General features: G+C 38.8%; 2 protein-coding genes across 2 annotated transcripts; one reads left to right on the forward strand and one right to left on the reverse strand.

The window, feature by feature from the left end:
- Positions 1-1,289: 1,289 nt before the first annotated feature.
- Positions 1,290-7,109, reverse strand: LOC114438746 (endothelin-3-like). Its single transcript, XM_028410275.1, has 4 exons — positions 6,761-7,109; positions 6,453-6,645; positions 4,337-4,495; positions 1,290-4,067 (listed from the first exon to the last, which is right to left on the reverse strand). The coding sequence occupies exons 1-4, from the start codon at positions 6,828-6,830 to the stop codon at positions 4,013-4,015; spliced, it is 477 nt and encodes a 158-aa protein (XP_028266076.1). The 5' UTR covers positions 6,831-7,109; the 3' UTR covers positions 1,290-4,012.
- A 5,330-nt stretch (positions 7,110-12,439) lies between these two features.
- On the forward strand, positions 12,440-15,742 carry ttll9 (tubulin tyrosine ligase-like family, member 9). The gene is made up of 14 exons (XM_028410420.1): positions 12,440-12,563; positions 12,912-12,958; positions 13,024-13,116; positions 13,257-13,368; positions 13,449-13,634; positions 13,707-13,775; positions 13,887-13,977; positions 14,063-14,103; positions 14,192-14,279; positions 14,449-14,507; positions 14,591-14,787; positions 15,050-15,163; positions 15,398-15,522; positions 15,672-15,742. The coding sequence occupies exons 1-14, from the start codon at positions 12,549-12,551 to the stop codon at positions 15,740-15,742; spliced, it is 1,308 nt and encodes a 435-aa protein (XP_028266221.1). The 5' UTR covers positions 12,440-12,548.
- Positions 15,743-16,207: the final 465 nt, after the last annotated feature.

Consider the following 16,207-nt stretch of genomic DNA (forward strand, 5'->3'; position numbering starts at 1 on the left):
CAAGTTATCAAATGGATGGAGCAGTTTAACCCTTTGTGAGATAAGATCCCACCGAATACAGAGAAGAGCTCATACAGCTCATTGCCAACACTGCAGCAGAGAAGATTTGAACACTTGTAAGACCTAGAGGTAAAAATGTACTGTAAATACTTCACAGTCAAGGTTTTGAACTTTGCAGTGAATAAATCATCACTGCAAACAGTGCAAAGAATGTTGGTCTGAATAGATGACATGCCAGATGCCAGATAGCATGATTTGTCAGATTACTCTAGATTTTAACTTGCAGCTGCTGTTTCTCTTTGTGCATTTTCTTTGGCATGAGTTCTTCTAATTTGGGATTTTCAGACACGAGGAGATCCAAAATATATGCAAAGTTTAAATGTGGAAACTGGATTTAATGTGCCAGGTGCACCGTACCTTTACAATGGTGACTTATGACCTTTGAAAGTGTTTAGTACCCCTGGATGGCACTTTGAGGTGCTGTGAGGCTGGTTTACGCTTGTGGTCATTTTATTTGTTTACAGCCATCAAGACGGGCTTTGAGTGGAGCTCAAAGTTATTATGCAATAATAAAATCAAAGAATGATGCGGTGGTATTAGATGTTGTAGTTCTGTGGTTTCTCAGGGCTCACGCAAACATTTTCCTGGTTGTAGCAGTAAAAAAAGCTCAGGTGTTGGTTACATTCTTAGCAAAAGATAACAGACTTTAATGCATATGCATGTTCTAATAACATCATGTTACATAACATATAAGTTATTTGAGCAACATTAACTCTACTGAAACATGATCTCACACCTCTTGGCTATTAGTGCTCCGTAGACCAAGCATGATAATAGAATGGATTATTGTAAATATTACATATTTTATCTAAAAACAGGTACACTTTACACTGTATGAACAGTCATTGTTTTTCGATTGTAGGAAAAGATCACTGTGGCAATAAAGGTCTATTCATTTAATGAGCCACAGCACAAACAACAAACCATAAGTCACTGCAGGGCCCCTGAACCTGCCGTCGCATGCTCAGGCTCTCTGCATTTTTCCCAGGGTGTACTGTGAGAATAAAGCCTTGCCCACTGCAGAAGGTTTACACTGAGGCTCCAGGATAGGCTTATTTAGTGTAGACTTAGTGTGACATTCCAAGGTGGTATTGGGGTTTCAAAAGGTCCAGTTGATCTTATACATTGTCTATAGTGGAAAAGGTGTAAATCAAACATATAACACATTAACTCTGAATAGACATGACAGCATAAAGTGGACAATGCTGCAGTTCTTTTTTACAAAATCTGGCATCTGAATAAAATAGTAAAATCTCAGGTTGTTTTTTGTCATTTTTTTCACCTTATCTTAAAGAAAAACACACATCTTTACAAATTCATTGACAATGATCACAGGGAAAATACTGTTTTGTTTTGTGTCTGATTACAAGAACATTATCTTATTATGAAGGAAAAAAACGATGCTATCTTTAAGATAACAAGATCGAAATCAAAATCACTACAACCACAGCTGTTTTCAGTTTCTCTAAATGTCTGATGTAAATTTACGTAAAGATTTGTGCATGCCTGTTGTGTTTGCTTTACTTATTCCCATTTAATACGTTACAAAGGACTGACTGATTTTAAACAGATAAAAACATCAGAGGTCAAGCCTCTGACTGGACATGTCTTCTCATTGCTCACAGTGGGAATATAGGCACATCTGGAGTGTTGATCATAAACTCAACTCAGCATACATAAAATGGCTATGTACAAGTAATTTAGAGAGAACAAGGGTTAAAGAGCTGTGGATGACCTTCTAAATGCCAAAACCCATATGGCTACCCAGCTGTGCTGCACTTTGTACCTCTCCTTAGACCACTGTCTTTCTCCAGGCCATAGAAGCTCAATTATTGCCATAATAAAAAAAAGTTTACTTCTCTGGATCTGGATGCTTATTGTAGCAGCATATTGCATTTACATTTAACACACAAAAAAGAATAAATATTTTTATATCATTTTTGCAATGAACACATTTAAAGGTCAATATAGTCACAATGTTTTAATGAGAAGTAAATAAAATGAAATTAATCACTAATAAAGAAGTCGCATATATTAAGTTACAAAAGGTTAAATTCTTTCCTCTTAAAATTAGCATTAATAGCAACAGTGAAACCACTAGTCATTGTCAGGCAGTAAGGGCTACACCACAGTATGTCAGGCCCCTATAGGCACTAAGGTACTTTGATTATTTTTCTTTAGCCAAGATAAATCATTCACTTAAAAGATTAAACATGTATTATTCTTTATTACGAATGAACTCGATTACAAAATGTGTGTCTGCCTCACTTGGTCCGTCTTTCCCAGCCTGACTAAAACTCCCCTCCTGCATCTGTGAAAGTTGCAAATAGGGGTTAAATGATGGAAGTTGAGGCCAATGTAAAACAGTCCTGTCGTTAGTCCAGTGGTTACGGTGCATATGGAGCTCTTCTTTGTAGAAGACCTCACTAAAGCTGTCCACAGCGGCAATAATGTCATCATCACTGTCAAAATGATGCTAAATGACCTCCCATTGCATCTGGGAAAAGAAGCAGTTTGTCATTGTCAAATCAGGTGGACAGGCTGTTTGTTAGATGAGGTCAAGTCCGAATTCCTGGATGACTGCCATTGCCACTGTGGACTTTCAAACAGTGCTGACATGCAGTTTTCATTTGCCCAAAACAAAAAAAACCCACAAAAGTTATCGACTCCAAACTATCTGGAAACTCACTTAAAGAAGTGAACCACATGTACGAGGAACAAAAGCTGTATAACTCATCCTCTTCTCTGCTGGGCCTCAAACTTATCAAGTATTTTATTTTACAGATACTTTCCTGAAACAGCTAGGCACAGTAGGATGTTCCTAAACATCATTTAAAAGTGGAGTTAATACTCCATGAAAAGACATTTGGTGCTTTTGTATTGGCGGGAGTGAAGGGTAGTGGAATAGTGGAAACTCACAATAACAACTACACTGAAGGAACATGTCAGTTTTTGGATAACAGTTAACCTCTATGGAAGAATAATAAACTCAGTTAGGCCTTGACTACACAGGAATATAGATTCACCTCCCTGTTGATTAAAATATTTTTTTCACATAAAACTGCAGAATATATGCTATAATATTATGCTGTTATAGCTACAGTTAAGTACAAAACAAGTTTTTGTATAGACGTACAAAAAATGGCTCAATATAGAGTTCATCCCAGCGAAAGCTGTCCTACAGGATGTACCATCAGAGTTAGCCAGTGGTGGTGAGGTAAAAGCAAAAAGAATATTATTGATACTTCTGTTGCAAAGAGCACAACTGATGTGTTGTTGCTAAAATTAAACCAAACAATATAAGGAAACTGTCAGGGTATAAATGCTGTAATTGACTGTAAATAATCACTTAAGCCAAAGCTCAATAATACACCCTATAGCACAAGTGGACAAAAACATATCCCTTTTAGTGGCACAATATCACAACATGACACTGGCTCCTTACTTCCTGTGGCTCCTCCATGGCCCTGTTTTCCCGCATTTATATGAAAATGTCTTTGCCGTCCCTTTATACATGGTCTCCAGCATATTTCAATGTTCTGATAGACCAAGTCAACAACACTAGGTAATACAAAGGTCTGCTCAAACCTGGCATAAGCAAGGTTGGCTATTATATTATTGTGCAAACAGTGCTCTCAGCGATCCTCTGCTTACAGGAAGAGAAGGAGAAGGGGCCCTCCAGGGATCTGTATCAAATTTGCTGAAGACTTCTTGAAACCATTTGGCTTGATGGAACTTGCTCCAAGAGTTATGATGCTGAGGAATGTCGGCAGTGTTGAACTCCAAAGTTCTTTCTTTGACTGTGTGTACCTAGGTAGGCAAGATGCCAGATAGAGGGTGTGGGGTGTGAGGATGGGATATGGGGGTGATGGTGGGGGTGGGTTGGGAGAATAAGGGAGGAAGAGTCCATTCACCCAAAGAGAAGAGCAGAAGATGGAGATGCTTCAAGCTGTCATCCAAAGCCAGGGACTCTGTGGAGGCTGTCGGCTGGCAGAGCCTGCACGGTGCTAAAGGGAACATTGAACATAAAAAACAAAATGAATTTGTTTTGCAACTACATACAGCAGTCATAAAGAGACATACTTAATATACTTAGTTTTTCTTAGTAAATAATATATAAATAAATGATCACTGTATTGACAGAGCAAAGCAGAATAAAGTACGGTAACCTGTCCATCCTTGATGACCTTTTCAAGCCTCTCAGCTAATTCATTTCATGCTGCACTTACAACGAGCTGACTATGTTGATGTCGTTCTTACACACAGTCATACTGACCTTGACTGACAAAACTTATAGCACTCGGGGTCTGTATCAATCACAACACAAATGCACCGTGGCGATGTTGCCCCGACACGTTGAGATGGTCGTTCACCAACAGCACGTCTCTTTCGCTGAGATCCCCTGTAGCTCGACATTCCATAGGGCACTGTGCGCCTGAGAAGACAGGATGCTTGTGTTTTAGAGTGGAAAGTGATATTATGTTCATAGACATTTGACGTTTTTTTTCTGATTGTGCAGGAAGTGTCTGGTGTTTTACATTCTGTTACTGATGATGTGTTTTTTTATGCGTTGTAAAACCTGTGAACATTTGTCTCCAGTTAAATGATCATTGGAAGCTGGTAATGGAAAATCAAAGCGGGCCAAACAGGATAGTCAATAATAAAGTTGAAATATGACTTTCATAGATCAAATCTACAAAGTCATCAGAGCATTGACTGTTCTAGTCCTAATCCTCCCATCTGGATACCAACGTTTGTGCTCAGTGTGCTACGTTGGCATCATCTCTTCTCCTTCTTTCCACTCATCTGTTTTTGAGCATCTGGGATAAATTTTGTAAAAGAAAGAAAAGTACAAGGTGTTTGCGGCTTTAAGGACCTATGTGATCAGCAGGGTCAAAGAAGAGTGAGAGTCTGCCCTGTAGTATCACAGCAGGTGTTCCGCCTTAGAGATGTAACTCTTCATATCTTTAGGACTTATGAAACATAAGATAGATGACTTCCTCTTGTAGATTACTTCAGACAGCCCGCTGTCTGTGGCTGATGGAATACCTGAAATGTTTTTTAAACATCCTAGACTCTGCTGCCACTCCATCTTTTGTTTGTGAGCCTGCTTATGATTGCGCGGTAGTAAAAGGCACTTTAACCTTTGATCTGTTCAGTCTGACGTGGCAGCCACAGTCACAGAATGATCTGGGAACCCTGTTGTTAGCTGTGTGCAATTATCAAATGGCAGAAAAACAGTTTGCCAAAAATAGGTAAAAGCATTTATAATAATGAATTACCTTGTGGTGAGCGGTTATACATGTAAACATTAACCACACATTTGTAAACTAGTGGCTCCTAAAGTGTTTGGGTAGGGATCTGTAAGTGAATGCCAGTGCTCTTCCATGATACATCAACTGTAAACTGTGTCAATTTGTCCCAACATGCTGAGCGGCAGTAAAAATGAGTTGTATTTCAGCAGCTGTCTTGGAAAGAGAAGACAAGAGCTTTTGTCTGGCCAAGAATTCTTGTTCTTTTAACAAAAACAAATTACATTTTAATTCCAAACACATTTTGTCTGCTGCATGGCAAATAATTTCCATTTGTAATGTTCACTTTCTTTCCTTCATGATAGCACCTGGTCGAGACAGACCCCACAGCGTGTTGGCCATCACAGAACTAATAGTTACAGTGATATTTATAGTTAAAAACAACAACACTGTTCTTCCTTCATTCAGTGTTTGTAATAACATCACTTGCTGCAAAATGTTTCTGAATCTAAGCAGACAGGCACTTAGTACATGTCAATTAAAGAATCAAATGTAAGGAAACAGCAAAAAGAAGAGAAAAATATTTTCACCACAAGATTTCATGGCATTGTTTCTGGGCGCATCTTCATTTAATTATTAGTGTCTTCCACATTTGTATTATGAGACATCAGACATGTTTAACGAGGATGCTCCCTTTGAGTGCTGGTTGGAGCATTTGGTCATAATGTGGATTTATGCGTGACTTGGATTTTGTAATTTTTCTTATTAAAATAATTGCATGAAATAAAGCAGCATTGTCCTAACTTTTATAATGGGCCATGGAGATAAAAACACAAACTTCTGCCCATATTGCACCTCTGTGATTTCAGACTCCTGCAGTTTGTTCGGGGCTTGCCATCACTTGAACCAGGACTGTGTCTGGAGCCTCAGGGCGTGTTACCGGGCGTGACTTGACTGAAATGTGTTCCCTTTCGGGGGAATGCTGGTGCACAAATTAGCAACATGCCAGTTCTAGAGTCCTAATTACCGGGAAGAGATTGTGCAAGATGCAAGAGATGTGTGAACAATGGCACGTCCGGATTTATTATTGCAGAACTACAGCTATAACGTGTTAAAGGTGTTTAATGAAGCATGTCTTACTCGGGAGTGTTGATCCAGATGATATCCAAGTGGCAGTAGTACACGCATTCTTTGTCCTTGTAGGAATAACAGGTGCAGCGCTTTTGTCTGGACTTTGTCTCAGACAGCTGTAATCCCCCGGAGCCAAACACTTTGGAGTCTGGGAGACCTCCAGGGCTGATCTCAGATTTGACCAAGGTAAGGGACGTCACACCTTCATTAGAAGTTTGGTAAGATTTATTTATGTATTTAAATATAACATCTTGTTCAAGGACGCAAATAAATGAAAAGTATATAAATAATCTAATAATAAAAATATTTCGACATACCTTGCAACAGAAGTATGGTCAGTATTTTGACACGCATGATTCTCGTTTGGATGGAGTGTATCACTGCCATGTCAGATATTCCAAGACTGGATTACAGCCCGATCAGGATGCAGATTAATCTCCCACCATCATTGACTGAAAATCCGTGAACTCTGGCAGGTGTCCATGTGCGCCTCATATGGTCCACGCGTAAAAAAATGGATCGGGTGATGTTTGTCGCGATGTGCGTCTGCTAAATCCTACCTGCATACTGAAGTGAGAGACAATGTAGATTCTTCAACAGCCTGCAAATTTCAGAGAGAAAATAACCTTTCACAGAAAAGAGAGCAACGATGATCCTTAAAGTCACTTCGCCTTCTAAAAGCCCAAAATCAAAGATACAGGGCTTTGGAGAGGCTCGGGTACACGCCCACGCCTCTCTTCACACCCACTCTCTGCCAGATGCAGCAGCAGCAGACTCAGTGTGTGTGTGTTACTTAAAGGTAGTAAACGAGAGTGTTGAGTAACTGATGAAGATTCTCAGTCATCCAGGTCATTTTCATTCAGATTGAAGCAGGCATCTGGATTTATAGAGTTTTCTTGAAGATGTTTCAAGCAGCTTCATCAGTCCTAAATGTTTGGTGGGGAAACAGGCTGGCGGGTCTGGCAGGCTGATGAAGCTGCTTGGATGAGCAGTGAAACGTCTTTAGTAAAACTCTACAAGTCCAGTTGCCTTCTACCTTCTGAACATCTGGATAAGCCAGTTAAGCAAAGATTTTCTTTTCCATAAAAGTCTGCCCTGACAGCTGGGATGCTTTCTGCAAGCCTGTGATTGAACTGTGAGAATATTTGAACGCTCAGAGCTCAATTGATGCAACAGTTTGCAGTTCCAAAGCCTCAGTGTATTTAGTCTGTTGAATACATGACAGAATAAACCTGCCTAAGTTATCAGGCTCTACTGTCTGAATTCAGATTTTCTTTTGTCTGTAGTTCAAGTAAGTTGTTGAAACAGTGTTAGATTAAGAATAACACACAAATTTTAATATAGTTTTGTTCTCTCATCCTGTTGTGGGCTTGTTTGATATCTTGGAGGACTCTTAGTGTGGTGTTTTCTCAGACGGTGCAGAACTGTGTCTGTAAAACTGTGTTTCTGTACTTGTACAGCTAGGATGTTTTAAAAAGGGAAGTGCATGTTTTTTTCCCTTTTTTCTTACATGTGGAAGCTGAACTGTAACTTCAGACAGCTCATGTATCTGTTTGACATATGTATTTCCTTTGTTTTATGGCATCAAACAGAAAGGATGTTGAAGTGAGATTACATTTATTTAAAAAATGTACATAAAGAGCAAATAAGTGTGAATAAGTGTTAAAATCAAGTATTATATGGTATGAATGAACTTGTAGATCATGGAAACCAACATTATGGATGACACAGGCAGAAACTCAGGCAGACATATGTTAGTGTGGGCTTAGTAAGTCATAAGGAGCATATACGTCTATTATATAAAATATCATATATTAGACATATGAGACAAAGACCATCATGCTCCTAGATGATGGAGAGTGGAACATCTAGGGTTGGGGCAGTTTATAATCCAGAGTCTAGCACCTCATCTGTCAAATGGGGTGGAAGCAGCCTAATGCAACCAAGGTGTTAGAATTCCTCAAAGGAATGTTGCTGACTGACCGAGTTGATCACTTCAGACAAAGAGAGGTGTCTAGGAATGAATGTGTAGGATGCCAAGCAGTTCATGATTGATTTGCAACAGAATTTTAAAATGCCAATCACATTTCAGCCAAAGGCCATGGAGCCAGGCTTCCTGGTCTTCACTGAAGCCTAAGTTACATTTTTAAAAGGGACATTTACAGAGTTGTAAAGTTGATGGGGATCATTTTCAATCAGCTTATTATTAAATCTTAAAATTCAATCCATCCATTAATCATTCTTGCCTTTTAATTACAAGGCGGCTGGAGCCTATGCTAGTTGGCACTGGGCAAGATCTGCAGTGCATCACTGTAACAGTATATTAAGATGTAGGATGTTGGGAGAAACGCCAAAACAAACACACTCAGGTAAGTGGCTGGGGGTAGGGATACACCTATACAGCCATACTCAGCTCAATGTTATGAAAACAAACCTAGCTCGCTGAGCCTCCAATCCAATTTCCTTTCACATTGTGTTGCCTCCTGGGGCAATCATTACAATCAAACACCAGACTACCATAAAAGCCTGGAAAGGAACCAAAAGGAAATCTGTTATTCCGTTCGGATTGTATTTAATATCCCTGTCTAACTGTCTACTGAATTCATATCATTTGTGGATATAATTGATATCTAACTACTCTCCTGCAACAGACAATGCACACACACACAGATGTAAGTAAGACGTGTTTTGGAATTTGAGCTTAGATGTATTGACATATTGATCCAAAGTGTCCCAAACTGTTTTACTTCTCACTCACTGGTTTACATACAGTAAGTGTCTTGGATCTGTGTTTTCCTACAGAGGCGTCCAGTAAACCTAAATCTGTCTGACTCATGACTGCCCTCTGGTTCCTTCCAAAATTCCCCAAGGCTAAGGTTTTGTGCCATACCCCAGTTGTCTGGCACGATCCCCAAGCTGGGAACTGGAGAGAATTCCAGATAAATTAAGACCACATTCTGTTTTCTTTCTCCTGACCAGAGTTATGGAGACATGCTATGCTATCAAAAAGTTGATTGTGTGTGGTTGGGAGGTCACATGATGTGTGCATGCTTTCAAGGTATCATTTTAGGATTTTCTGTGAAGGAGTTTTTGCAACCTGGTGAATCAGATGTTGCAGTGTGGGTTCAGATGATTACACTGAGAACCCTCAATATAATTTCCCTGGATACGTTGGTATAGCATAAATTATTAAGGCAATAAAAATGGACTGATGGAGTGAAACCCTAATAGCTGGCCTCACTTCGTTAAATCTCTCTGACGTTACTCACATCTTAACATGTTGAAATATTTAAATTGCTTCTCTCGTGTTCATTAGCACAGCAATGATGAAAATCACGCCATGGACTTGCCAAGGCGGTGTTTCACTGCACTGCTTCTAAAATTATACAGATCTGTTTTGTCTGTGGTTTTCTCCTCACTTTGACTCAGTAAGACGGGCATAACGTTTCAGATCATAACAACTATATGTTCACTATATGCCTGCCAACATCTGCTTGTGACATTCTGATTACAGCCCTTTCTGTAGAGAGAAGCTCTTTGTAACACACACAGGCCGAACTAGGACACATGAGGGAATGATATACATTTCAGGAGGATTCCAGCTACCACTTTGTCCTGTTTTTCTTGGCCTCTCCTTATGTTTTATCAGAAAACATTTTGTGTGAGCAAAGCCTAGGGATTTGCAGACTCATTACCCCCGGAGTGCTGTGGAGCTACTAGATATGGAGCGGAGAAACAAACAGGTGGCATTAACATCTCAAGAGGTTGCAGACGTCTAAGCCTGTTGAAATGAATATGGTGAAGTGTTGTAGATGAATAGTTCTATGTATGTGATATGGACGAGAAAATCAAACACAGGAAGGAAGAGGAACTGTGATGAAAGACAACAAGACCACACTACTTACTCATCTTTCACATTTTTATGTATTATACTTTAGATCTAACACTAAAGATCAATTTACTGGGAATATTTACACTCTAACCTCTCACCACAATTGATAGAGTGTTGATAGATAGATATATAGCAGAGCTGAATTTTCGACAAACAGAGCATCTTTTCGAGGTGATGATAATCGCTCAAAAGTCAGCAAGATACCTTTCCAATGAGCAGCTGATGCCTTGAACCCCACAGATTTCCTGCTTTGTGGTATCACCAGAATTGATGACTATAAACAAAACCTCATGGAGCACATGTAAACAAAACAAAATGTAGATTTAAAATGACAATTTGAATTGGCCAATAAAGTCGGAATTTAACTTCACATCCACAAAAAACACAGGCTACATGTTTTAAAGAGACAGTCCTATTATGGGTTGATCCTCAAAAACAATTTCCATTCCAAGTTATCATGAAGCTGTGTTTTTTTTCACGTTGCATAAGGACAAAAGAATAAGTGGTTAACCAAAATTATAAGCATAATACATAATGCTACAACTTGAGACTGATAGAAATTCTCTGGAGGGATGAGCGCCAAACCAAAACTATTGCACAGCCACCAATGCAGGAAATATGCCTAAAAATAAAAGTGTGCTGAGAGGTTGACCTCAGATTGGCACCTATGGTTCACCTGATTATTTGGGATTAAGAAACAAAATCTTGCATGAGCCGGGATTGGAAAGGCATGAAGAGACAGAGAGAGAAAGAGAAAGACAGAAACCTTTAAGTCCCATAAATCACAAAGCACTAAACCTGAAAATCAGATTTGTAATGCTGCTGTGGTGATGTAAATGGAAACCCCTGGCAAAGGATTAACCTTGATGTTGGAGGACCCTGCAATTTAGAAACAAATAAAGTAGTAATTTGAACATATTGCATTCAAAAACAATAATCTTTGTGGTTGGATGAAATGGTCTTGAACAATTAACTGAGTAGCCATGAGAAATTAAAACTTTTTGCTTAGATTCTCAGGTATCTAGATTTTTACTGCCTCTTATTTATCTGTTCATGGAGTAGAAGATAAATGGAACTGATATATGTTTTCTGGTCTGAGACCTGCCCAAGCAGATGAAGGTAAAAAGAAAACTCATGCCATCTTGTAGCCATCTGTTTCGGATTTGAACAATGATATGCAGATTGCCATTTCACTAAAGTTACTCTTCATGTTTTATTGCTAAAATAAATCACTAAATTTCATAGTGCACAAACTCCCCTTTAAATCATACATTATGATTTTCAGTAGCTATAATTCTGTGAAATTACGTACAAATAAAGTACCGTAGGTAATTTTGCTCATCTGCTTGGTGGGGGAGGTTAGAGACTGGGCTTTAGCTCTGCAGTCTTTTCCATCACTCATACATAGATGGAAATTCAACATAAAGCTTATCTTAATTAGTGGTAATGGTGAGCCACCAGGTATTTACCTTTGTCAGCTCTTCTTAAAAAAATAAAACAATAAATGCAGATGGTTCTCTTGAGAAAAGTAATGTGCACTGCTTCTCTCATAAAGAAACATCAACAGATTGCTGCAAATTTCCCTGGGATGAATAACGTATTCTATTCTATTCTATTCTGTTCTATTCTATATCGCTTCACTCACAGTCTGTTCTCATGTCCTGTACCTGTGCATGTTTTGATATTAGGTTTGCAACATAAATCTGAAATTTATTAACATGTGTGTAACATCTTTATTTTGATGTTAATGATACAGATGCTTATTTATTTGACGTATCTAAGTTTAAATAATACTAAAGCAACTTGAAGGAATAAAGGGACTACGCCAAAACAACTATGGACAAAATTTTATTCAATGAGGTGTGTTAGGGCTCCACCATGTGGTGTGTTGATGGTATAATTTAGGATTTAGTACTTGAGGAGAACAGTCAACCCAACAAAGCACCTGTATTTAACACATATTTATATTTTATATATTTATATATTTGTTGTAATGTGATATCGAACTTGTTGCTGTGAACTACAAATTTGGTTTAAATTGATTCCTCATAGCTACGGCAAGCACACTAGGACAATCCTTCCATTTACTGCTGCGCGGTTTCCATAACAACAGCTGTTGTCACCCACTGTCGACTCCTTGCTAACTTCAAAGACTGGTGCTGACTACTACTACTTATTGCTGCTTTTTCAGCAGCTTCACAGTGTATACAGCGATGTCAAAGCACAAGGTAAAGCGAAAACAAGTGTACATTTTAGGGCTTCCTTTTAACTACATGTGGTATTGTTTAGTTCCCGTTAGCAGTGTGCTACATTATGCTTTATGCTAAAAACAGACAGTCCATTGCTGTATTAAATTACAATGGCTGGTTAAAATATCTGCCACTAATTAGGGAGCTGAATTAGCCTCTCATGTATGACCTTATGATATATATATATATGATAATATATAAGTCATTTCAAACCCAAGTGGGACAAAGTTTCTGTTAATTAGCCTAAGCTAACCTAAAACAAAGTTGCTAACTGATGCTTTGTTTTCTATGTCCAATTTAACCTGGTTGCTCTCTTCATCTTTCCAGACATCTGCATACAAAGGATCATGCAACTATGGCAGAAGCGAAGAGCGGTGGGTCTTCTTCTTTGTGTTGGCTCTCATTACATCAATTAAGTTAAACAATTTTGTCTCTTCAGGGAAGGAAGAAGTTGTGTGCGGTACAAATGTGGCCTATTCAACACTATACAAGATGTTCTGCGCCAAAGACCAAACTGGGTGGAAGTCAAAGAGTGAGTATAAGCCAAAACAAAACTGTGCACTGATATTAAGCAGAAACACTCACAGATTGTTTAAGGATTACGTATTTGTTACATTCACCATCAGTTTGTTAAATTTTTGGCTTACGTGTATGTTTTTGTCCTTCTCACAGTGATGGGGAATGGGACTTTAACTGGTGTGATGTGGGTTGGCTTAGGGAGAATTTTGACCACACATTCATGGAAGAACATGTAAGGATAAACCACTTTCGCAACCATTATGAGGTGAGGTAGAATCAGTCTAACATGATAGGGGTCTATAAACTGGACATTTTGCAGTAATTTCCTCTTATTTTTTATTACAGTTGACTCGTAAAAACCTCATGGTGAAAAACCTCAAACGGTACCAGAAAACTCTTGAAAGGGACATTGGCCGTATGGAGTCGTCCAAATGTGATTTTTTCCCCTGCACCTTTGCACTGCCCAGCGAGTATCATCTGTTTGTAGAGGAGTTCAATAGAAGCCCTGGGAGCATCTGGATCATGAAGCCGGTACAACACAAATGTAACACAGTGCAATAATAACATTTCTAACTCTCTAACTGGTGTATTTATTGCCTCTAGGTAGCAAAATCTCAAGGCAAAGGGATTTTCCTCTTCAAGAAACTGAAAGACATTATGGACTGGAGGAAGGTAACAAGTTCAGTTTTTTTGTAAAGAAAATGAATGAAAATTGAATTACTAAAAACAGACCTTTAATGTACACACCCACACAGTTATATCTGTAATATTGTGCTAACTCAGAATGGCAGAGGAACAGAGGAGCAGAAGGATGGAGCTCAAGTGGAAAGCTATGTGGTACAATGCTATATAGAGAAACCCTACCTCATTAATGGTAAGGACCTGCAGTTTGATTATAAATCACAGTTTGAATTAAAAAGCTTTATATGCTTCTGTTCCTAAGCTTTTTGTCTCCACAGGCAGGAAATTTGATCTGAGAGTCTATGTGCTGGTCACATCAGTATGTACTGAGCCTTGCAGTTTTTCACATCAATTGTAGCTTTGGATGAAATTCTGAGCTGAATTCTGCACGTGTGTTTGCATTGCAGTATCTTCCCTTGAAGGCCTGGCTGTATCGAGATGGCTTTGCTCGCTTCTCAAGCACCCGCTTTTCCCTTAGCAGCATTGATGACAAATGTATCCCTTTTTTGGTATAAAGAAACTGTGTAATAGTCTGAATTGATAGCACAAGGGAATGCCAGTTTAAAATAGCTCTGTTTGACCCAGTATTATGTTCCTCATTTTGCTGCTCCATCCACATTTCATGCAAGGTGTGAACTTAAGTTCCTTAGTTAAGTCTTTTCAGATATGCACCTTACTAATGTGTCTGTTCAAAAAACAGCACCAGACTATGATCCCGAGAAGGTCTGTAAATCAAAATATGTACAGTTTTAACCAGCTGTTTGTTGTCTCCTAAATCCTTCATTGTTCCATCCATCTCTAAACAGGGATGCAAGTGGCAGATGCAGCAGCTGCGAAGATACCTGACTGCCAAACATGGCAGAGAGATGGTTGAAACCCTGTTTAAAGAGATGGATAACATCTTTGTCCGCAGTCTACTAAGTGTGCAAAAAATCATTATAAATGACAAACACTGCTTTGAGCTCTATGGTTACGACATACTACTGGATCAGAACCTCAAGCCGTGAGTACTCACATATGCATAATTAGAAAACAGTAGTCAATAGCAAACATGTTCTACTAAGGCATGCATATTCACAAATAACAGAACCTGTAAATCTGTTCATATTACTTTACAGAATTAACTATGCATGAATGCACTCATGAGCATATATAAAAAAATATCTGTCTTTCCAGTGCAATTGCTAGTAATCCTTATTAGACTGCTGCTGCTCACGGTCTGGACCTAATGCTCACTCAAAGACAAAGTAAATGTTTGTTTGCAGGTGGTTAATTGAGGTGAATGCCTCTCCGTCACACACGGCCAGCAGTCAGGAGGATTACGAGATGAAGTACAGACTGCTGCAGGATACCTTGAATGTGGTTGATATGGAAGGAAGGTAAAAAGCCTCTCATGTGCTTTCCTTTATATCATGTACTATAGACATCAAGTCCTTTTGATATTTATCCTCAAAAATGTTTAAGAATTATAGCATAAAAGTGACACTTATTCAAACCCTAACAACAACAATAAACTATGATCTATCATTTCTACAGATCACAACATAACTGAGATTTCTTTTGTCTTCCTTTCATGCTGGTACTGCACTCTAAATGACTGTTTTCCTCATTAGGCTGACTGGCAAAGAGAAAAGGGTGGGTGGCTATGATCTCATGTGGAATGACGGACCTGTCTATAAAGAGGATGTCAACCTACAAACATTTGGCAGTTCGCGTTTCACTGCCAACACACACTTAGGTAACCAAACTGTGCTGTTAATACAAACACTTTCTGAGGCAACAGGGATAATCTTTGGACATTAAGATACATTCGTAAAGATGAAATGCAGGTATTTGTACTTCAAATACTAGTTTCAGTTTCAGGTGTACATTTGTTTTTTGTTGCAGGGTGTGTGAATGACAGAGAAAAGCAGCTTCGTCAGCTTCTAAGACCATCTCTATTCCAGAAGAAGATGTAGTCACATCTGGCTGCATTTGCATCCAGGTGGCAGTGATTTTAAACAAAAATCACTATTCTTTCATACAAGGTTGGTTCTGGGGCAATCTGCACCAGGTAAATTTAGTATTTAAATATTGTCTGTGTCTTAAAATTTCAATAGCACGGCTAGAGGAAAGCAAATGTAGGAAAAATCTAGGAAGCAAACCAAAGATCTTAAGAAAAAAAGCTGGCATTTAGAGAAAGAAGAAGAGTGTAAAAATGAAAGTGGTTGTTGGCAGAGACAGTAATCTACGTAACACTGTTCAGAAGAAAATACTGACAACATTTTAGTTTAAAGACAATCATTTAAAATTCAGTAGATGTACTTGCTGTGCTGCTGTTTGTGTAATTGCTCTCACTGCCAGAGGGAGGAGACAAAAGTTAAATGTGAACATGCAGGAGACACATTAAAGGTAGGGTAGGAGACTTGATTCTGATGCACTTT

This window comes from Parambassis ranga, chromosome 7 (genome assembly GCF_900634625.1).
Source record: "Parambassis ranga chromosome 7, fParRan2.1, whole genome shotgun sequence".
In the NCBI taxonomy this organism is placed as follows: Eukaryota; Metazoa; Chordata; class Actinopteri; family Ambassidae; genus Parambassis; species Parambassis ranga.